This window comes from Callospermophilus lateralis, chromosome 5 (genome assembly GCF_048772815.1).
Source record: "Callospermophilus lateralis isolate mCalLat2 chromosome 5, mCalLat2.hap1, whole genome shotgun sequence".
Classification (NCBI taxonomy): domain Eukaryota; kingdom Metazoa; phylum Chordata; class Mammalia; order Rodentia; family Sciuridae; genus Callospermophilus; species Callospermophilus lateralis.
Window position 1 is genome coordinate 115,896,778 of NC_135309.1, and position 23,485 is coordinate 115,920,262.

Sequence of the window (23,485 nt, forward strand, 5' to 3'; positions counted from 1 at the left end):
CCAATTAGGGTTTGTTCCTGGTATGAAAAGTTAATTTAATATGAGAAAACAATTGGTAAAACTTTTCATATTATCAGCTTAAAGAAGAAAAATCACATGATTTTGACCAGATAAAACCACTGATAAAAATTGATAGCAATTCAATATTAACACTCTGAACAACCTAGGAAATAAAAGAAGAATTGCTGAATGTTATAAAGTATCTACAGAATCTTAGTTCAGACCTTATCCTCAGTGTTAAAACACTAAAAACATTACCTTTAAGATCTGTAAAACTATAAGGGTCACCTGCCATAACTACTTGCATTGTAGTAGATATACTTACCTAGCATGATAATATAAGAAGAAATAAGAAGAATAAGAATTTGGAAGGAATTATTCTATTTAAGCATTTACATAATCTACAAATAAATTTTTAAAGGTAAAAGACAAGCTCATAATTAAAAAATTAGAAGGAAACAGAATAAAAATAAAATAACCATCATAATCTTAATATCCAGAAGCAACTAGAGGCAATATGTTGGTATATTTTCTTTTAATTTTTTTTCGATGGTTTTTAAAATAGTAGAAATGTAACTGTTCTATGGTTTTAAAAACTACAGAAATATTAATACACTTAACATTGTAAGTGTATTAATATGTGTGCAGTTTTATAGCCTTGTTTTTCACGTCAATCTTGCATTTTTGCTTATCATTTTAAATTATTTAGAAAGTCATTTTATTGACTGTAATATTCTTTCGTATGAATGAAAATAATAATTTATTTTACAGATGTTTAGGGAGTTCTCAAATGTTTCTACTGTAAATAACGTAGTAATCAAGGTTTTTGTCTTCATTTTACAGTATGTCCCACAGGAATCTTTAAGAATGGAACCTACCTTTAAGACCATATGGATATTCAAAAACTTGTAATATTCCCTAATTGATCTCCAGGCTGTGTCAAATTAATTAAACTGGAAGCATCAGATTTGTTAAGTTTTCAACTCATTAACCCTAACAATCACTTAATATATCATTGTGATTTATCTTTGCTAATTAGGGAGTTAAGAATATGCTGTCCCACAATATGCTGCTTTGGCATGTCAACTATCTTGAATTAAAGGCACTTGAAAAAACAGCAGGTGCAAGATCATGCTGATTTTCATTTTGTGTCTTAAGAGCAGGGGATGAAATTTCCATGTGAAAGAAGTCCTCTTTACACCAAAAGAAAAATAACATTCATATCATCAAGGATGAAAGGTTGAAGACAGATATCTGTACAAATAAGCCTTGTTAAACTCTTACTTTATCCCAAGCTCCTTTGCTTTATCACATTTCACTACCAAGTGCGCTCCATGTAATTTCAGTGTATAAATGATTGACTAACTGCTCTTTGCATCTCCATGTCCTTATGGGGGCTCCTGTGTTACATAAAAACCATATTAAGTACAACTTACATGCATTTCTCCTTCCAATCTATCTTTAATTCTCAGGGCTAGCTAGTAGGCTAGGGGGTTGGAGGTGGAGTTTTGCCTCCCCTATACTATTTTGGCAACATAAATTTTTAAGTAGAACAGGTTTACAGAAAAATTAAAAAGAAGGTACATAGATTTTCCATATATCCACTGTGTCCATATGTACACGTGTCCATATGATTTTCCCCAATCATCAACTCTCCCATCAGAAGGGTATATTGGCTGCAATTGATGAACCTAAAAAATAAGAATTTTCATTCTGTTTTACTTGGTATTTTCTTGATTATTAGTGAACATTTTTCATGTTTCTAATCTACTTGTGTGTATTGTATATGTGTTCATTGTCTTTTCTTGTTTATCTATGGTAGTTCAATTATCTTAATGATTTTAAAAATTGGTTAAGTTCTGACTATAGTAAGAATATTATCATTTTTCTATATTTGCAGCAAACTGTTTTCCTATTTTGATTTTTTGCTTTCCATGCACAAATAACAATTTTTATGAAAAATGTATAATAAGAAAAGCTGGTCATTACATTTTATTATTAATTTCTCTTTTTAAGTGAAATTATTATTTTATTCAGAGGAACTGAGAAATTTTATAATATCATACATATGCAATAAGAGAGAAAAAGTAAAAGCTGGCTGAGGTGGCACAGTCTTTTTTAACATTCTAGTCACTTGGTAACATGAAGAATGAGAGAAGTGTCCACATTCCTGTGTTTAACCTTTTTAATCAGATGAATTATTACCAAATGGAAGTGGCCAATTAAATGTTCCTATTTTTGGAAAACAATAGAAGTCATTTTCCTAAGGGCAGTATGAAGTGTGTATGTACGTGATGGAATATTTTTTTTCTTTTCTCTTGAGAACAAAGTTCTCATTTAGAAATTTAAAAACATTATTCTCTTAACTAATGGGCTTAAAATAGTCCACTTGTTTATCAAAGACATGATTGTGTTTCTTTTAGAGAGAGAGATTGAAGGAATATCAAAGAACTACTTTCTCAGTTTTTGCCACTACTCCTTCCTATTGAGAACTGTTCCTAAAATATAAAAAATGATCAAAATCAATATAATACCCACGTAATTTAGGCTTCCTTAAATATGAGGCCAAGAATTCACCTCCAATTCAACTTTCCATCTTTATTTACTATATTGTCATCTGTATTGTCAACTGACCTCAAAGACAAAAGAATATCACCAGAAAAAGATAGAATACATATAATATAAAATTAGCAACAGAAATTTCCTGCAAATTAAAATTTAAACATACAAAGTTCTCTCCATTATCAGATTCCCTTGGAGAAAGTTAAACTCCCCTACCATGTAAATGCTTGGAGTAATTAGAAATAAATCCCTTCTAATTTTTATCCTTCCTCTAAAATGGGAGTAGTTTCTTTATATCACTCTTTCCAAGCTCTCATCTTTGTATACAGTACACTAGAAAAAGTCATTGTATTCCAGGTAAAAGTAAATGAAAAGAGATTCACACACATGTTGGCAAAACTTCTCAAACGTTAGGATAAAGAAAAAAATCACAAGCACAAACGAAGGGAAAACAGATTCCAAAATAACAAAAATCATACTGATCTCGGATTTCTCTTACTAAGCTGTATTATAAATAAGAAAGTAAGATATTTTCTTATAGGTAATAATATATATTCTTGAAAAAATTATTGATAGTTAAAGCGGAATTGATCTCAGGAGTACAAAGTATAAAAAAAAAGGTATATATGATTTAACTGTGGTCCACTGGGTGATGTAATCTTGAAAGAGTCAATATATGGTATAAATATAACACAACAGAAATAATCTAAATAGTCTAGTGCTGGGGACACAGCTTAGTGGTAGAAAGCCTAGAAGGTGCAAGGCCTTGGGTTAAATCCCTAGCAATAAAAGAAAAACAAACAAACACAAAATTAATCTAGATCTTAAGTTCTAGACTTCATTAATGAAAGAACTATGAATATAAAGAGAATGGGTGTGAATAGCCAAATATGAAACAAATATAGGTGCCCTTCGACAGATGAATGGATAAAATGTAGTATATACACACAATGGTGTATTACTCAGCCATAATGAAGAATGACATTATGGCACTTGCTTGTAAATGGATGGAACTGGAGACTATCATGCTAAGTGAAATAACTGTCCCCAAAAGTCAAAGGTTGAATGTTTTCTCTGATATGTGGAAGCTAATCTGAAATAAGGGAGAAGATATAAAACAGTAGAAGAAAGATCAGTAGAGTAGATGAAGGGGAATGAAGGGAAGGAGGAGGGATCTATAAATAAATAGGAGAAAGATCAGGTAAGTAGAGGGAAAGAAAAGGGGGAGGGAGAAAGGAAGAGAAGGGGGAAGTACTGGGAACTGACTTTGAACAAATTATATTTTGTGCTTTGTAATTTTTTCAAAATGAATTCTCATGTTACATATAACTAAAAAGAACAAGAAAAAAAAGAATGGGTGTTAGCACTGAAAAGAGCCCACACAAAGCTGGATGTGAGCAATAGTGGTACACCTGTTTTTTAATTTATTTTGAAAATGAAGTTATATGATATAAATATAGCAACACAGCAATAATCTAGAACTCAAATCTCAGATATTATTATGAAAAACTGAGAATCAGCTGGGCACAGTGGCCAATGCCTGTAATCCCAGGTATTTGGGAGGCTGAGGCAGGAGAATCACAAGTTCAAGGCCAGCCTTAGCAACTTAGTGAGGCCCTAAGTGACTCTGTGAGATCCTGTCTCTAAATAAAATACAAAAAGGGCTGAGGATATAACTTAGTGGTTGAGTGACCTGGTTCAATCCCCAGTGAAAGAAAGAAAGGAAGGAAGGAAGGAAGGAAGGAAGGAAGGAAGGAAGGAAGGAAGGAAGGAAGGAAAGGAAGGAAGGAAAAAAGAAAGGAAGGAAGGAAGGAAGGAAGGAAGAAAGAAAGAAAGAGAGAAAGAAAGAAAGAAAACTGAGAATCACGGGGCAGGAGGGAATGAAATTAAAATGTGCTACAATAATGGCATACCAAAGGAGAGGGCAGTAGTTAAATACTTAACCACTAATGTAGCTTAGAATTGCTGATGCATGGTAATAGTGAAAAACAGAGCATTTTAAAGTTGGTTTTATGCTCATTTTGAACTTTCTATATCATTTAAATTTCCTGAACTCATTCAGACTGCTCCCATTGACCATCCTCTACTCTTTTGATATAGGGCCCAAATTTGGAATCTAGATATATTTCTTACTGTTGATTAAGATAGCAATATAAGTTAATGCCTTTAAAGAGGATCACTATTGGAATTTAAAAGAATTTCCAAGCATGGGACTATTTAAAGAGGAGGAGGGCAAACTTCTAGTAAGTGGAGTGAAATAGTTATGTGAATATTATCACAGATAGTAATTATAACTGGATATGTAAAAAGTTAATAAAGACATTGGAAAGCATCTTAGTAGAAATCAAGGGGAAACATTTTCTCCAACAATTGCAATGAGAAGGGGTAAGAATTGCAAGGTTGCAGACTGGCCTGAGGAGGGCTTGACCTGATGGCTCCTCCCAACCCCAATGCTAGTGCGTTAGAAAACTGGAGATGCAAACCACAGTCTTATCAATTTGAGGTGCCAGATCAGACTTCAGAGTCTGAAAAGTATTTGGAATTTTAAAGAGAAAATTCTTATTTGGATAATAACAAAGATCAAGACTTGAAATCTGAGTATAAACTCTGCCTATATTTCTAACCTACTCACATATGGAGTAAATTCCAAGGCAGACAGAAAAAAAGTAGGCAGAGATGTGAAAAGTAGAGAGAAAAAGTAAAGGGCGAGAGCTGTTAGTTTGCTGCCTGTTTTGATTTTATTATTATTTTTTTAACTGAGTGCATTCTCCCAAAAGCATGAAGGCAGGAAAAAGCTAAAAATTAAGGGCTTGAAGTGTCAGAGGACTGAGCCAGATGATGTTGAAATTGGGGAAGGAGGGAGTGGAATCCTTGGAAACCAGGAAAGGCTAGGATAAGCTTTCTTAAAGGAGAGCTGTCCAAATCCTTGAATGACCATTATATCACACAGGCAACAATAGTTGTGATACGTGAGTAGCCAGGCAATAACTACAACTCATAAGATTAAGACACAGATATCAGTAGTTGCCTAACATGGGGAAGACAACGTTCACAATTTGAATGCAAGCAAGTAGACTATCCAGTAAGACAAAAGAACAATGATGTTCTGAAGAAAAAAAAGATCCTTGATAACTATCAAAAAAAAAAAAAAAAAAAGAAAGAAAGAAAGAAAGAAACCCAAAACAACAATGTCCAGATAAACACAACAGAACTCAAAGACACCATATTATTATATAATGTCTAGTTTCCAATCAAATATTATTAGACATGCAAAGAAACAGGATGAAAAAGAGATCCACACTCAGAAAAAATAAGGATTAATGAAAAATGGCTCCAATTGAGCTCAATGTTGATGTAGCAGAGACCAAGACTTCAAAGCAATTATTATAAATATTTTAATAGAATTAAAAATATATGTTCAATAAACTAAATGATCTTGGTTAACATTTTTTGACAATTCTAGTCCTTTCCTATTCCATATAAATTTTAGAATCAGCTTTTCAATTTCTGCAAAAAACCCTTCATGGAAATTTTGATAGGGATTGTGTCAAATTTATAGATTTGAAGAGAATTGACACCTTAATATAGTCCTCAAATCCATAAATAAAATTATTTCTTCATTTAAAACTTCTCTAATTTTTCTTAGCAATGTTTTATAATTTTTGTTGTATGAGGCAGCACCTTCTTTAAAATTTATTCCTAAGTATTTTGTCCTTTTTTTGTTATTGTGAGTAGAATATTCTTAATTTCTTTTTCAGATTAGTCATTGGTAATATAAAAAAATAAGATTGATTTTTGTAAATTGATCTTGTATCCCATGATTTTGCTGAACAACTCCCTTCCCTTCATTTTTCTTTGTCTACTGACAAAAAATGTTCGTGTTGGGCCAACATTTTCTTCTAGTATGTGCAGGGTTTGTGGTTTAATTGCTAACTCTTTGATCCACTTTGAGTTTTGTGAAGTTGATTGTAGAATTTCATTAAATACCTTCTTAACTTTAAAAAGTAAGCAATTTTAAAACAGTTTTAGATTTCCAGAAATATTGTGAGGAGAGAGTGTTTCAGTCTACCCAACTCAGACAGACATGACAATTTATTTTGACATAATGGTAGAAGCATGGGATGTAATTTGTTCTAATTCAGTCCCCAGTACTTCCCCTTCCTATCCCTTCTTTCCAACCCTCATTCCCTTCCCTCTACTCCATTGATCTTTCTGCTATTTACTTTCAATTTTTTTTTAAAATTAGCAGCTTTTGGATGTCCATGATGATGAGATTCACTGTGGTGTATTTATATATGTATATAAGAATGTTAGGTCAGATTCATTCCACTGTCTTTCCATATCTCATCCCTCCACCCTTCCCTTCATTTTCCTTTGTATACTGACAAAAAATGCCCATGTTGGGCCAACACTTTCTTCTATAATGTGCAGGGTTTGTGGTCTTATTGCTAGCTCTTTGATCCACTTTGAGTTAAGTTTTGTGCGGGGTGATAGATTGTAAAAAATCCTATTACACATGGATTTCCAGTTTCCCCAGCACCATTTGTTGAAGAGGCTATCTTTTCTCCAGTGTATTTTTTTTTACACCTTTGTCTAGTATGAGATACCTGTATTTATGTAGGTTTGTCTCTGTGTCTTCTATTCTATTCCATTGGTCCTCATGACTGTACCAAGCTGTTTTTGTTATTGTAGCTCTGTAGTATAATTTGAGGTCTGGGATTGTGATGCCTCCTGCTTTGCTTTTCTGGCCAAGGATAGCTGTGGCTATTCTGGGCCTCTTATTTTCCCAAATGAATTCATGATGGCTTTTTCTATTTCTGTGAAGAATATCATTGGAATTTTAATGGGAATTGCATTGAATCGGAATAGCACTTTTGGTACCATGAACATTTTGACAAATTAATTCTGCCTATCCAAGAACATGGGAGGTCTTTTCATCTTTTGAGTTCTTCTTCAATTTCTTTCTTTAGTATTCTATAGTTTTCATTGTAAAAATCCTTCACCTCTTTTGTTAGACAGATTCCCAGGTATTTTATTTTAGATGCTATTGTGAATGGGATAGTTCCTCTAATTTCTTTTTCAGCAATTAATCATTGGTATATAGGAATGTGTTTGATCTGTGGGTGTTGACTTTGTATCCTGCTATTTTGATGAATTCATTTATGAGTTACAGAAGTCTTCTGGTGGAGTTTTTTGGATCTTCTAAATATAGGATCAAGTTGTTGGCCAACAGATAATTTGAACTCTTTTTTTCCTGTTTGTATCCCTTTAATACCCTTTTCACCTAATTGCTCTGGCTACAGTTTCAAGGGCTATGTTGAATAGGAGTGGGCACCCCTGTCATGTTCCAGTTTTTAGAGGAAATGCTTTCAATTTTTCTCCATTTAGAATGATGTGGACTTGAACTTAGTCATATATAGCCTTTACAATGTTGAGGTAGGTTCCTTCTATCCTTGGTTTTTCTAGTGTTTTAAACATTAATGGGTGCTGTTAAATGCCTTAACTGCATCTATTAAGATAATCATGTAATCCTTGCCTTTGAGTCTATTTATGTGGTAAATTACATTTATTGATTGGTATTTATTTATTATTATTGGTTGGTGCTGAACCAACCTTGCATACCTGGGATGAAACTCATTTGATCATGGTGCCTTATCATTTTTAATGTGCTTTTGATGTGGTTTGCCAATATTTTATTAAGAATTTTTGCATGTATGTTCATTAAGAAGACTGGTCTGAAGTTTTCTTTCTTTGATGTGTCTTTGTCTAGTTTTGGTATCAGGATGATAATGGCTTTGCAGAATGAATTTGGCAGAGTTCCCTCCTTTTCTATTTCATGGAATAATTTGAGGACAATTGGTATGATTGGTATTAATCCTTTAAAGATCTGGTAGAACTCTGCCGAGAATCTATCTGATCATTGGTCCTTTTTGTTTTAGTATTGGGGTGTCTTAGAATTTTTTACGTACAGAATTAAGTCACAAAAATGAAGTTCCCTTTCTCTTCCTCCTCCATATTTATGTTTGGACTTTTTTTCTTTTTTGCCTCATAAACTAACTGGGAACATACATTTTTTATGCTGAATAGGACGGATGAGTATAGACATCCTGGCTGCATTCTTTATAACTGTAACTTACAAAGATGCCCCTTTGTCAACTAGGAAGTTTTTTCCTATCTCTCATTTGTTGAGTGTCTAATCTTGGAAGACTGTGGGATTTTGTCAAACGCTTTTTCTGTGTCTATTAAGGTGATCTGGTGATTTTTGTCATTTATTCACTCAGTTTGGCATGTTACACTGTTTTCCCCCTTGCATCTTTCTCCCCTTTCACCTTTTTCTTTTTCTTACAGCATTTTCCAGATGTCCAGTAATCTGTTAAACCATGGTGGTGATTGGGGCCAGATCTGTCTTATTCCTGGTTCAATAGGGAACATACTAGAATTTTACTGTTGGTTTACCAAGCTAAAATAGTCATTTTCTTCAATTGTTATGAATTTTTAATACTTAATTTTATCAAAGACTTTTTGTGTCATTTGCCATAATCATTTAGTTTTCTATTTCAATATATCAATATGGCATATATTACATTGACAGATTTTTCTGTTGTTAAGCCATTGTTAATTCTTGGGACAAATGCTAAACAATGTCATTTTGAAATGTACTATTGAATTTATTTTAAAAGAAAATTTATACCCACAGTTATAAATAAAATGAGTTTATATATTTATCTTTCTGTGATCTGGTTTTGGAATCTTAATTGCACTAATTTTATAAAATAGACTGAACAACTTTGTACAACTCACATGTTAAACATTCTTGGTTTTGGGGAAGGAGAAAACTTTGCTATTACTTCAGTTTAATTTCACTTATTTGTTCAAGTTTTATTTTTCTTATTTCATCAAATTTGGCACTTTGTATTCTTCTAGATGTGTCCATTTAATCAAAGTTCAATTGAGCAAATGACCAACTGGCAATATTTCAAGGGGTTGCAGCTCTCTGGGGTACATTATTTATTGGATAGATTTGATGAGTCCACAATAATGAGTGTAAAATGTAATTCAACAGGCACATTATTTTTTCACCTGCTCTATTCTCACAAGCATATCACAGCTCATATCACAACAGACGACCGTATTTCAGAGTCATAATATTAGAGACGATAGAAAAGTACAGATGAAGAAACATGAGGTAAATAGAAAAGTCTTGAACTGCGTGGATTTTTAAATAAAAGTGACATAAGGAAAGGTCATTGGGATTTTATGGTGGAGACAGAAAGGGGACCTCAGGATATGGCAAAGAATCAGATGAAATCATCTTGTATGGTCTCCCTAAAGGCAGGTCTATTTTGTTTTGTAGTCGGCGCCATGCACAAGTACCTGGTATAAAGATATTTAATTATTTTAAATTGACTGGGAAAACAGAAGTAACCTTTCAGAGACACTGGAGGAACTATGTATTTAGTTGCAGAAAAGGTTTTACTTAAAGAGTCCTTGAAAAATAGCCTGCTATGTCCCTGTCAAGAGGTCAGAATCTTTATAAGGATCAGAGTTAAAAATGTTGAAACTACAAAATTCTACAGAAACGAACTGTGACTACACTCCCAGAGCCATGAGTTCGGCTGGTCTGAATCCCCTTTTGCTGCATCCTGTGAAAAGAGGAAACAAAAGGCACCTGGGTTTCCGTTAGGTCCTCAACAGCCCGCGAGCCACAGCGCACCACCTCGGTGATCCAAGGTGGCGGAGGGCCCGCGCAAGGCTGCAAAGCACGCCATAGTGCGCGCGCACGCCACAGTACCCACGTGCTACTTTTGCGCAGGCGCACCCGTACTTTTTGTCGAGGGGACGTCGAAGCTGAGAGAGCCGGAGTGGTTCCTTTCTCTAGGGAATGGAGGCTGTTGAGGAGGCTCCCCTGGTGGCACTGCCTCAGTCCCCAGAGCTGTCTTCTTGCCCAGGAGACATCAGTCCCTGCGACTTGACCATCCTTCATTTCAACGACGTGTACGACGTGGACCCGAGTCCAGAAGAGCCTGTAGGAGGCGCTGCTAGGTGTGGCCGCCATCTTCCCCCATCAGATTCTGGAGGGGTTAAGCGGGATATGTGGCTTCCGAAACCCATCAAGAATGCCTGGAAGCTGGCAGGGCTTCCCTGGTAAAGACCCTCTTGTGTGTAGCTAGTAATGGAATGGTTTCCGAGCCAGCAGGTAGTAGCAGGACTAAGGTGAAAAACGCTGGGTCTGGTATCTGACCCTGTCTTGAAATGTGCACTGTGGGAAGTGCCCTTGTTTTTAATCCAACCCTGGATCTGGACACAACTTTTCCACTATTTTTGTGATCTTGGAGCAGGGCTTATTGAACCTATTTCAGCGTTTGTAAAGAGAGAATTGTTTTATTTCTTCTCAAGATTAACTGAGGTGATTTATGGAAAGCAGCTATCACAGCGTTTAGCCTGTTCTAAGCAATTAATAATTTCTCCCTTCTCTGTATTATAAAATTGTCAGATGTCTATTAACTACTAATTTTCAGGAACCTACATTTTTTAAACATATCTTTCCTTCATCTTTTGACAAGACATCTACAAACTAGCGGCCCTAGAGTGTTCAAGACAGGACGACATTTGACAGGAATTTAAAGACTGGTAGAATGTGAATTAGGTGACAACAATTAGGAATTGCAGCTTAGGGAACCCAGGTTTTTATAAGTTTGATTTTTTTTTTCCTGCTTGGGTAATATAAGGCAAGTAACTTAAACCTCTCTGAACTTTATTTTCCTTTCTTTATTTGTTATAAAGTGAGGTTGGGCTCTATGCCATCTAATTGCTCTCAGTAATTCAAAGATGAAAAAGAGTAAATGGGGAAATCAAATGGGTGCCAAGGTAAGGCAGTGTGGCACTAATCTAAAGGAGCATGGGATATAAAACATGGGGTCATATAAAATGTTGAATGTTTGGTTAGCAATTGGAGAACTAGTCTTGGTTTTTGTAGATGATCAAAAAGGTGTTAGTAACATGATCCAAGAGGTATTTTGGAAATAGTAAGGGGGATTTTGGATATAAAAGGTTAGAAAATCTATTAAAAGGAGAAATCACTGAGGCTCTTTGTATGAATGTAGTTATTAAGTCAGGTTGGGCAGTAAGAATCAAAAGGAACAGATGGTTTTAGGAGATAGCAGATACAATAAACAAGACATAGTAGTTAATGACATGTTAAAGAACGTGTATATGTACATGTATACACACAGAAAGGGAAACATTAGGGTTTAAGTAGAAGAAAGTGGAGGAATCTACCATTGTTTTGTTTAATATTGAGTAACAAGAGCATTAAACTATTTCTGAAGGAGTGTCTAGTTTTTTGGGAATTGGTGTTGGAAAGGAAATGTTAAAATTTGAGTCAATAATAAATGTTAATTTTTGAATAGGTAAGTAGAAGTGAATAGTAGTATTTATCTTTCCAGTATTTTAATCTCTTTCCCCAAGTTCTTTTGCATGTATGTAGCTCTTCTGTGAATTGGGAAGAAAATCCTATTCTTGAAATTCTACATCTTCTCTGTGGAGAAGTTCATTTATTGTAGTACAAGCCATTTAGAGGCCTACTCAGTGTTCCTTCATAGGGGTAGGCTAGTTTCTTCCTTCACCAGTGCTTACAGTCTGCCTGTGTTTTTAGTCAAAATTGTCCATTCCAAGTCACTATAGGATGTATAATTGGAATCATGATGAGGATCAGGTAGGAAACTGCATATGCCTTGGTCTTTAAGATTTATGAATTTGGGGCTGGGGATGTGGCTCAAGCGGTAGCGTGCTCACCTGGCATGTGTGCGGCCCAGGTTCGAGCCTCAGCACCACATACAAACAAAGATGTTGTGTCTGCCGAGAACTAAAAAATAAATATTAAAAAATTCTCTCTCTCTCTCTCTCTCTCTCTCTCTCTCTCTCTAAAAAGAAAAAGATTTATGAATTTATATCAGAATGTGAACTACTCAGCAGGAACTTTGTTTTTATCATCTTGTTTTTCTCAGTACCCACATTAATGTCTGGTACAAAGTGGGTACTACTTTTTAATGGAGGAGGATGGGACATGCTGGTACAACTGAACTGATAAAATGGTTCTGAATGTGAGTTTTTAATTTAATCTGACCATGGTGGTGATGGTGGTTAATGAACTGAATTCTATTTATTGTTGGTCATTTATTTTTTATAAATGTTTTAAGCTATTTTAGATTTTCACAAAAATTATGAACATAGTACAAAATTTTGCATATTCCCCATTACTTACATTTTACGTGAGTACATTAGTGTTATTTGTTACGGTTAGTGAATCAAATTTGATAGTTGCTACTAACCAATATCCATACTTTATTCTCATATCTGCAATTTTTCATGATGTTCTTTTTGTGTTTTAGGATCCCATACAGGATACCACATTACATTTGTTGTTCCTGACTCCTTGGGCTGTTTTTGGCTGTGGCTGTTTTATTAAACCTCTTTGTTTATAATAACTTTGACAATTTTGAGGAGTACTTGTGAGGTGTTTTGTAGTATATCATTTATTTGAGATTTGTCTGGTATTTTGCTTAAGATCATACCATAGAACATAGAAATAAAGTCACATTTTCATAATTTTTTCCTAGGGGTACATATTACCAACATGATTTATCATTGTCAATATTGATCTTTGTAAGGTTTTGCTACTCTAAAGCTACTCTTTCCCCTCAGAATTTTCATGCTGTACTTGAAAGGAGTGACTATGTGCAGTTCATATTTAAGAAATGGGGAGTTAATGCTTTCTAATTTAACGGGTGAAATATCAACTTCAAATTATTTGTAATTATTTGCTTTCTAATTTAACGGGTGAAATATCAACTTCAAATTATCTTCTTAATGGAAGATTTGTGTTTTCCTTATTTTTATTTATTCATATATTTATATCAGTATTGCATTAGTTTCCTAGGATTGATGTAGCGAAATACCACAAAATGGGTTGTTTTCAATAATAAAAGTTTTTTTTTTCTCTCTCTCTCACAGCTTTGGATACTGAAAATCTGAAATCAAGGTGTTTGAAGAATTGGTTTCTTTAAGGGCTTTGTGGTAGAATCTGTTCCATGCTTCTACCTACTTTCTGGCAAAGGCCAGGAATCCTTGGTATTCCTTGGATTACAAATATATTACTCCAGTCTCTAGTCTGTCTTCACATGGTATTCTCCCTCTATGTATCTGTGCCCAAATTTCCCTTGTCCTGTAAGGAAACTAGTCATTGAATCAGGGTCCACCCTAATCGTCTCATGTTATCTTAATTATATCTGCAAAGAATCTGTTTCCAAATGAGGTTCCATTATACTTATAGATACTGGGGATTAGGACTTCACCATAACATTTTTGGAAACATAATTTAACTTCTAATAAATATTCTAATGACATTCATGAATGTCATTAATTTTTTTTATTTTTAAATTTGTTCTAATTAGTTATACATGAGAGTAGAATGCATTTTGACAGTTGTACACAAATGAAGCACAACTTGTCATTCCTCTAGCTGTGTATGGTGCAGAGTCACACTGGTAGTGTAATCATACATGTATATAGGCTAATGCTGTCCATCTCATTCCATTGTCCTTTCCATCCCCTACACCTGCTTCCTTCTCCTCACTCCTCTCTGTCCAATTCAAAGTTTCTTCCCTACCACCCCCTTTATGGATCAACATCCACTTATCAAGAAGACATTCAGCCTCTGGTTTTTGGGTTTGGCTAATTTTGTTTACCATGATATTCTCCAGATCCATCCATTTGCCTGAAAATGCCATAATTTCATTCTTCTTTAAGGCTGAGTAATATTCCATTTTCTGAGGAAAACTTGGTTTGTTCCATAGTGGTTGTACCAATTTGCAGTTGTACCAATTTGAAGCTTTTCCTCCACATCCTTGCCGATACTTATTATTACTTATATTCTTGATAATTGCCATTCTGACTGGAGTGAGATGAAATCTTAGAATAATTTTGATTTGCATTTCTCTAATTGCGAGAGATGAACATTTTATCATGTGTTGATTGATTGTATTTCTTCTGTGATGTCTGTTCAGTATTAGCCCATATGTTGATTGGTTTGTTTGTCATACATAGGTGGGATATAATTTCTCATTTTTCAGAGTATGCATGTTGCAGAATCATATATATATATATATATATATATATATATATATATGTATGTATGTATACACACATACATTCATACATGTTTCATTCTACTATCTCCTATCCCCACATCCCCTGCTTCCCCCCCCCATCACTTACCTTTACCAAATCTAAGGTAACACTATTCTTCCCTAGTGCCCTTTGCCTTATTGTGAATTAGCATCTGCACATTAGAGAAAACATTTGGCTTTGGGTTTTGTGGGATCGGCTTATTTCACTTAGCATGATATTCTCTACCTCCAACCATTTACTGGCAAATGCCATAATTTCATTCCTCTTTAAAGCTGAGTAGTATTCCATTGAGTATATATACCACATTTTCTTTATCCATTCATCTATTGAAGGACACCTAGGTTGGTTCCATAGTCTACCTATTGTGAATTGAGCTGCTATAAATGTGGCTGCGTCACTATAGTATGCTAATTTTAAGTCCTTTGGGTATAAACCAGGGAGTGGGATAGCTGGGTCAAATAGTGGTTCCATTTCCAATTTTCTGAGGAATCTCCACACTGTTTTCCATAGTGCTTTCACCAGTTTGAAGTTCCACCATCAATGTATGAGTGTACCTTTTTCACCACATCCTTGCCAACATTTATTGTTGCCTGTATTCTTGATGATTACTATTCTGACAGCAGTGAGATGAAATCTTAGTTTTGATTTGCATTTCTTTATATATCCTGGAGATTAATGCTCTATCTGAGGTACAGGTGGAGATGCAGATTTTTTCCAGTTTTGTAGGCTGTCTCTTTATGTTATTTAGTGTTTCCTTTGTTGCAAAGATAAATTAGGAAAGCTACCCCATTCACAATAACCTAAAAAAATACATGGGAATCAATCTAACAAATGATGTGAAAGACCTCTACAATGAAAACTACAGAACACTAAACAAAGAAATTGAAGAAAACCTTAGAAGATGGAAAAACCTCCCATGCTCTTGGATAGGCAGAATTAATATTGCCCAATGGCCATACTCCCAAAACTGTTATAGAAATTTGATACAATTCCTATTAAAATTTCAATGACATTCTTTGTAGAGCTAGAAGAAGCAATCATAAAATTAATGTGGAAACATAAGAGACCCGGAATAGCCAAGGCAATTGGCTATTATAATAATATATGAATATATATATATATATATATATATATATATAATATATAATATATATAATATATATAATAATGAAGCAGGAGACATCCCATTACCAAACTTTAAACTATACTACAAAGCAATAGTAACAAAAATGGCATGGTATTGACACCAAAATAGACATGTAGACCAATGGTACACAATAGAAGACACAGAGACAACGCCACATAAATATGTTTATCTCATGCTAGACAAAGGTGCTGAAAACATACGTTGGAGAAAAAATACCCTATTCAACAAGTGGTGCGGAGAAAACTGGAAACCTGTATGTGAAATTAAATTAAACCTCCCTCTTTCACCCCCCACAAAAATCAACTCAAAGTGGTCAAAGACTTGGGCATTAAAACAGAGACCCTGAGCCTAATAGAAAATAAAGTACACCCAAATCACCATGTCCGCTTACGTCCCGACTTTTTAAAGACTTCTAAAGCACAAGAAGTAAAATCAAGAATCAATAAATGGGATGGATTCAAACTAAAAAGCTGTTTCTCAGAAAATGGATGTTACTGATTTTTAATAGGTTTCCTTTCAATTTTTATGGAAGCCTAAAGAAAAACCATGGATTGACTTTTGAGGGCTTAAAAACAATATACGTCTGACAGCAGAATTGGATTTGGGAAATATATTCTTTGTATGTGTTGTGCAGTTCAGTACAAGCTCTTAGTAGTTTTATTTCATCTCGTGCCTTTTATTAAACCTATTCATATACATATTTTTTATACTAAGGAAAATGTTAGTGTCTTTTGGTTCAAGAGATTTGGATCAGCAATATCTTTGGTATCAAAGGTATGAAACTTGGAGACCATACCGAGATACTAGAAAATAGACCACATTAGTGACTGCCTTTAAAGGAACAAATGAAAGTACTCATCTGATTTCTGGACTATTCTGATGATAAAAAGAAATCAGAACTCATTTAATGAATATTCTTGTGCGGTTGGCTTTTCTTGGAATATTCATAATTGTAACTAAGAAGTTGCAGAAAGAATTTGTATGTATTTAGATTGATGGAATCTGTGGACCATTTTGACTTTGGTTATAAGATTAGCAAGATGTCATGACTTCTCTTCCTTAAATGTTTGTGTGTCTGAAAGTTAGTCTTCAGTTCCATTGTTCACTTCTCTGCTTACTGAAGTAGAGATTTATTTAATATTTATTGGTTCAACAAATATTCATTGAAAGTATACCATTTATCAGGTATGGAATACCTGATGTATGAGTTATTAATAATATAACTCAATAAAATGAACCGTATAGGGAATGTTTTAGGCAGTGATGATATAGCAGGGAACAGAAGAGAAAAAAATCCAGCCCTGATAAGAGCTTGGGTTTAGTTGGGAGTAAGATAAAAGAAGAAAGCATGTATTTTATCAGATGGTAATAAATGGAAATAATACAGGATAAGCAGAATAGGAAGTATGAATTTGAGATTGGGGATGGCTACTATTTTATAAAAATGTTAATATGATGGGATCTCATGGATAGGTGTCACTTGAGGTGAAATGTGAGTAAAACGAGGTACTATGAGACATTTGGTTGTCTATGAGGAGTGTTACAAGTTGAAGAAATTGCAAGAGCAAAGGTTGTGAGAAGAAAATTTGCTTATTGGGTTTCATGACCATCAGGAGGCAACTGGCTGGAGCTGAGAAAGCAAAGGGATATTAGTAGAAGATGAGATCACAGAGTTAGCAGAAATCACATCATAGATATATTGTCATATTGACAATTTTGGTTTTCACCTTAAATAAACTGGGAATCCACTGGAAGTTATGAGTAGAGGAATGATATAAACTATCAGATTTTAAAAGTATCATTCTGCTGTATTGAAAATAGACCTTATGGAGGGGGATAGATGCTGGATTTATAGATATGAACATAACTAGACATAATTACCATAATCCTAGCCATCATGGAACATATATAGACTATAATTAGGCAGACCAAAACAGAAATCTCATAAACAAAAGTGATCACATAATAAGGGCAGTGATAATGTCTAATAGGGCACCTCCTTAGTTGGAGAGGGGTTTGGTAGTGTTTCTTTTGGGGGTGGGTTATAGGGTGAATAGTAACTAATTAGACAAAATATATAGAACTTGTGCTTGTTCACTTTGAAGTTTTGAGCTATCACTTGTATTGCAAATGTAAATAGGCAGTTCTCAAAACAGCCCAGGGAGGCTTACAAATCTCTATGAGATCCTTTTATATAAACCTCATAGCCAAAACTATTTTCATAATAGTCTTAATAGATGTTCTTTGCCTTGTTCACTCTCATTTTTTTTCATGAGTCTATTGAGTTTGAAAAGTTGATTCATAAATGGTTTGAGATACCACATTGAAAACAATTGTTGAGAAACTGTTTTACTGAGTTTTGGTGTAGTATCAAAAAGAATACCCACAGTTATCTGGAAAGTTTATTGAAAGACTTTTCTAGTTACTTGTGTGAGACCAAATTTCTTCATATTCTTCAACCAAAGCAACCCATTTCAGTAGAGTGAATGCAGCAGCAGATATGAGACTCCAGCTGTCCCTGGAAATTTGCAGAAGTCTACTCTTTTTGTGTATGTGTTTGAAAATGTATTCATTAAAAATGTACATGTACTGGATTTATTGGTATTTAAATAAATTAACAAGTATATATATATATATTTCTGAAATGGTAAGTAATAGCAGCTATCACCCATATAAAAAGGCTTTTTGGTTTCTTAATTATTTTTTAAAGTATGTAAAGGTTCTTGACTGAAAAATTTGAGAACTTCTAATTTAGATTGTAAATTTGCAGTGGCAAGATCTATTTCTATTAATTTTGTTTCTCTAATACCTAGTAGTGTATTGCCATTTGTAAATTCTGGCATTAACAACTTCACATATTCTATTCCTAGATTTATAATCTAGCCTCAACCTCTTTTCAGTTCTATATTTTTGTCTGCCTGTTGAGAAAACCCACTTTGATGTTTCCTTGAATAGTACATTCTGTGTCTAAAATCAAACTCATCAGTTTTTCTCCAGAACACCTCTTTCTCATAACTTTGATCTCTCATTTAATATATTAACCTTATCCCAAATAATTTACATGGACTTTCCAAAGAGTAAAACTGTAATTGTGACCTATTTTTATAGATTTTTTTCTTTTTTCACTTTATTTTATAACATTGGTTCTCAAATTTTGCATGAATTAGAGTTTCCCAGAGGGATTTTAAAAACACATTTCTGTGCCTGACCCTAGCATCTGAGAAGGGGGCATAAGAATTTGAATTTCCATTGTTTCCAAGTGATACTGATTGCTTCTGGTCTGAAGAAATACTTTAGGAACTGCTGGAATACTTAACACTAATCATCACATATGGCTTGTACTTTTAAATTTTATAATCTTGCTCATATTTTTATTCTTTTTTACTTAGATGATTCCTGAGATTTGGACCAAATCCTATAACTTTTACTGTCCATCTTAAATATAGCTGTCCTTAGGGTCATCTGAACTCCTGTACTAGTCAATTTTTGTACAAATAATTTTTTCTTTACTGTCTTGTATAGTGCATATGTATTTTTTTTTCAAATATTTTTCCAATATTTAAAAAAGGGAGATATTTAATATACTGAAGAATACAAATCTTAAGGGTAGAGCTTACTTAATTTTTACTAATGTAATCATGTAGATAAGAAGTATTTCCAGCACAGTACATGACTTCTTCATGCCCTTTCCAGTCACTACTATCTTTTCTCTACCCCTTAAGATTGTACAGCATCCATCATTTGTGTTTGGCTGGTTTTGCTTAGCATTGAGATTCATCCATATTGTATGTAACAATAATTTGTTCCTTTTATTGTTGAGTTGTATTCTAACTGTGAATACAGCACAATTTATTTATCTATTGTAACGTTGAAGGGCGTTTAGATTGTTTTCTTACATTTGCTTTTATGAAATCACTACCATCAGCATTCTTGTATAATAATTTGGTGGACCGAATTCATTTCTGTTGGGTGTATGCCCAGGAGAGGAATTTTAATGTCACATACAGACATATGTATAGTTTTAGTAGATGCTGCCAAACATCTTCCCAAAATAGTTTTACCAACTTATGTGTCCATCATAAATGTATGAGAGTTTTAATTGCTTTGTATTCTTGCCATTTTGTATTGTCTTTTTAATTTTACCATTGTGGTAGGTGTATAGTTATATGTATAGATATACCATGTGGGCTTAATTTGCATTTCTTGTTAAGTGATGATATTGAGCATTTTGTTCTCATGTTTATTGGCCAGTTACATTTGTTATTTAGTTAAGGCTTAAAATTTTTTAAAAAATATAGTTGCCTGCCTTTTTAAAAATTGATTTGTAAGAGTAGTTAATATATTTTGGATATTATTCTATTGTTGAATGTGCTTTAAAGATATATTCTGTAGTCAGTATTTGCCTTTTTACTGTTCTAATGGTGTATTTTGATAAATATATGTTATTAATTTAAACTAAATTTATCAATACATTCTTTTGTGATTTGTGTTTTTTCTCATCTTAAGAAGTGTCTGCTCCAAAATCATGAAGATGATGTTCTGTAGTTTCTTCTAAATAATTTATTGCTTTGGTTCTTAGATTAGATTTGTGATCCACCTTGAAGTAATATTTATGTGTGGTTGAGTTAGGGGTAAAATTTTGCTCTTGTAGCATATATTTTTAATAATTATATTTATATGTGTATACTTGCACTATTTGTATATTTATATCTTGTCTTGTTAATTGAAAAAGCTGTCTTTTCCCACACTGAAAAGAAGTGTTTCTGTAGCAAATCAAGTGACTATGTGTGTGTCTACTTTGTTCTCTTTCATCTAAGATAATACTTTACTATCTTAATTACTATAGTTTTATCATCGAAAGTCTTGATGCTCAACTAAGTCCTTTAGTTTACTTGGCATTCAATATTTGCTTCTCTATTCTAGAACTTTTGCACTTACATATAAATTTTATGTTGAAATTTATGTAGTGAATTTCTAAAAAAAAGATTTTCTACCTAAAACATTCATATTCCTAGTTTGATGATTAGTTTTTCCCCATGAATCGATATTGAAATTCGATACTTTTTTGTGTCTTTTTTAGATAGGTGCAGGAAAATCAACGATTTTTATCCTTAATGTAATAATTATGTTTTGCTTTTATGTTCAACTATCCTTGCATTCCTAGAATAAACCCTACTTGGTTATAATGTCTTACTCTTCTTACATATTATTAATACAGTCTGCTAAGATTTTGTTTAAGAATTATGTGACTGTGTTCATAAGTGATATTTTCTTATAATCTTCTTTTGTTTTTCAGGCTTTGGTATCAAGATGATTCTGACCTTATAAAATTAGTTGGAAAATCTTACTCCTTTTCTCTTCTCTGGAAGAATTTGTTTAAGAATAATAGATTTTCCTCTTAAAAGTGCTTGGAAGAATTCTCCAGTGCAGATATAGGACTGGAGTTTTGTTATTGCTGAAAAGTTCTAAATTAAGGTTTCAGTTTCTTTAATAGACAGGAAAATTCAGATTTTTTACAACTTTGTGTTGGTTTTGCTATATTTTTCAAGGAATTTGTTTTGTGTGAATTTTCCAACTAATTGACAGGAGGGGTGGGGTGTATGTGTGTGTGTGTATGTGTGTGTGATGCTGATATAGAACTCAGGGCCTCCTGCATGCCAGGAAGACACTCTACCACCAAGGCATATTCTTATCCCCCTACCAGGGATATTTTTAGTATTTTCTTTTTTATCATCTTAAAATTTATAGAATCTGTATTAATTTTTTTTATTTCTGTTATTGATAATATAATTTTCTCAGTTTTTCTATAGCATATTTATTTTATGAATTTTTTTCTATGAATGAAATTCTAGCTTGATTGACTTTTTTATTTATTGTATTTTTATTTTCACTCTTTTTTTCTACTTTATTTCAGCTTAATTTGGTATTTGTTTTCTAACTTGCCTGGAGGTTGAAACTTGATTACATATTTAAAAATTTTTCTGCTTTTCTAGTATATGCATGTTGAACTATAAATTACTAATACCATATTAGCTCTATTTCAAAAGCTGTAAGGTGTTGTATTTCCATTATTATCCATTGCAGAATTCCAGTGTGATTTTTTAATTAGACCCATAACTTACTTAGATTTGTGTTGCCTAATTTCTAAATATATAGAACTTTTCTACTTATCTTTTGTTACTGAGTGCTTCTTTAATTTCATTAAAGTAAGGGAGAATATTCTTTATGTTAAAGAACTTGAGTACTTATTAGATCTAGCATATTTTTAAAAAAAATTCATTTTCCCTTAAACAGGCATATTGTGTTATTGTGTCTAGTCTTCTGTATGTGAATTTTGTCAAGTTGATTAATCATGTTTTTCAAATATTTTGTATCTTTATCAGACTTTTCATTTGGTTATTCTGTCAGACACTGAGAAAAGTATTTTTTTAAATTGATAAGATAATGAATTTCTTCATTTCTTCCTTTTATTTTTGTCAACTTTTGTTTTATCCTTATTGAGGCAGTATTATTGACTGCATACAAATGTATTTTATATTTTTCTGCTGAATAAACACTTTAATAGCTAAAAATAGTATACCTTTTAAACTGTAGTAGTACTTGCAGTAATATTTAAGTTCTATCTTTTCCTTATATTTATATAGCTATATCAGTGTTCTTTTGGTTAGTGTTTATATAGTATATTATTTACAATTTTTCAACTTTTGATAGTGTTATATTTAAAATGCATCTCTTTTGCACATAGTTTTTCTTTTATTGATTTTTAAAATTCTTATTCCTTCATTCTTTTTATTTTTTGTTTTTAAATATATATGATAGAAGTGTGTATTTTGACATAATACATGGGGTGCAACACATTATAATTTTGAACCCATTTTTGAACATAATGTGGAGTTACACTGGTCATGTATTCATATATGAGCATAAGAAAGTTATGTCCGATTCATTATATTGTCTTTCCTATTCTCATAATTCCTCACTTTCCTTCATTCCCCTTAATCTAATCTCATGAATTTCTATACTTCCTCTCCTTATCCTCCCTTGTTTGGGTTCACATCTACATATCAGAGAGAACCTTTGACCTTTGGTTTTGGGGAGTGGCTTATTTCACTTAGCATGGTATTCTCCAGCTCCATCCATTTACTAGCAAATGTCATGATTTCAGTCTTCTTTATGGCTGAATAGTATTTCATTGTGTGTACTTACCACATTTTCTTTATCCATTTATCTGTTAAAGGGCATCTAGGTTGGTTCCATAGCATCGTTATTGTGAATTGAGCTGCTATAAACATTGATGTGGCTGTGTCACTGTAGTATGCTGGTTTCAAGTCCTTTGGGTATAAGCTGAAGAGTGGAATAACTAGGTCAAATTGTGGTTCCATTCCAAGTTTTCTGAGGAATCTCCATACTGCTTTCCAGAGTGGTTGTACCAGTCTGCACTCCTACCAGCAATGTATGAGTGAAGCTTTTCCCCCACATCCTCACCAACATTTATTGTTACTTGTGTTGTTTGTAATTGCTATTCTGACTGGAGTAAGATGAAATCTTAGTGTAGTTTTAATTTGCAGTTCTTTAATTTCTAGAGAT

General features: G+C 33.3%; 1 protein-coding gene across 1 annotated transcript in view; it reads left to right on the forward strand.

Annotated features, from left to right (window-relative positions):
• Positions 1-10,444: 10,444 nt before the first annotated feature.
• The window catches only part of LOC143400491 (mannosylglucosyl-3-phosphoglycerate phosphatase-like), a 53,066-nt gene continuing 40,025 nt past the window's right edge, over positions 10,445-23,485 (forward strand). The window contains exon 1 of the mRNA XM_076857693.1: positions 10,445-10,605. Coding sequence (XP_076713808.1) covers positions 10,445-10,605 — 161 coding nt within the window. The remainder of the gene's footprint in view (positions 10,606-23,485) is intronic.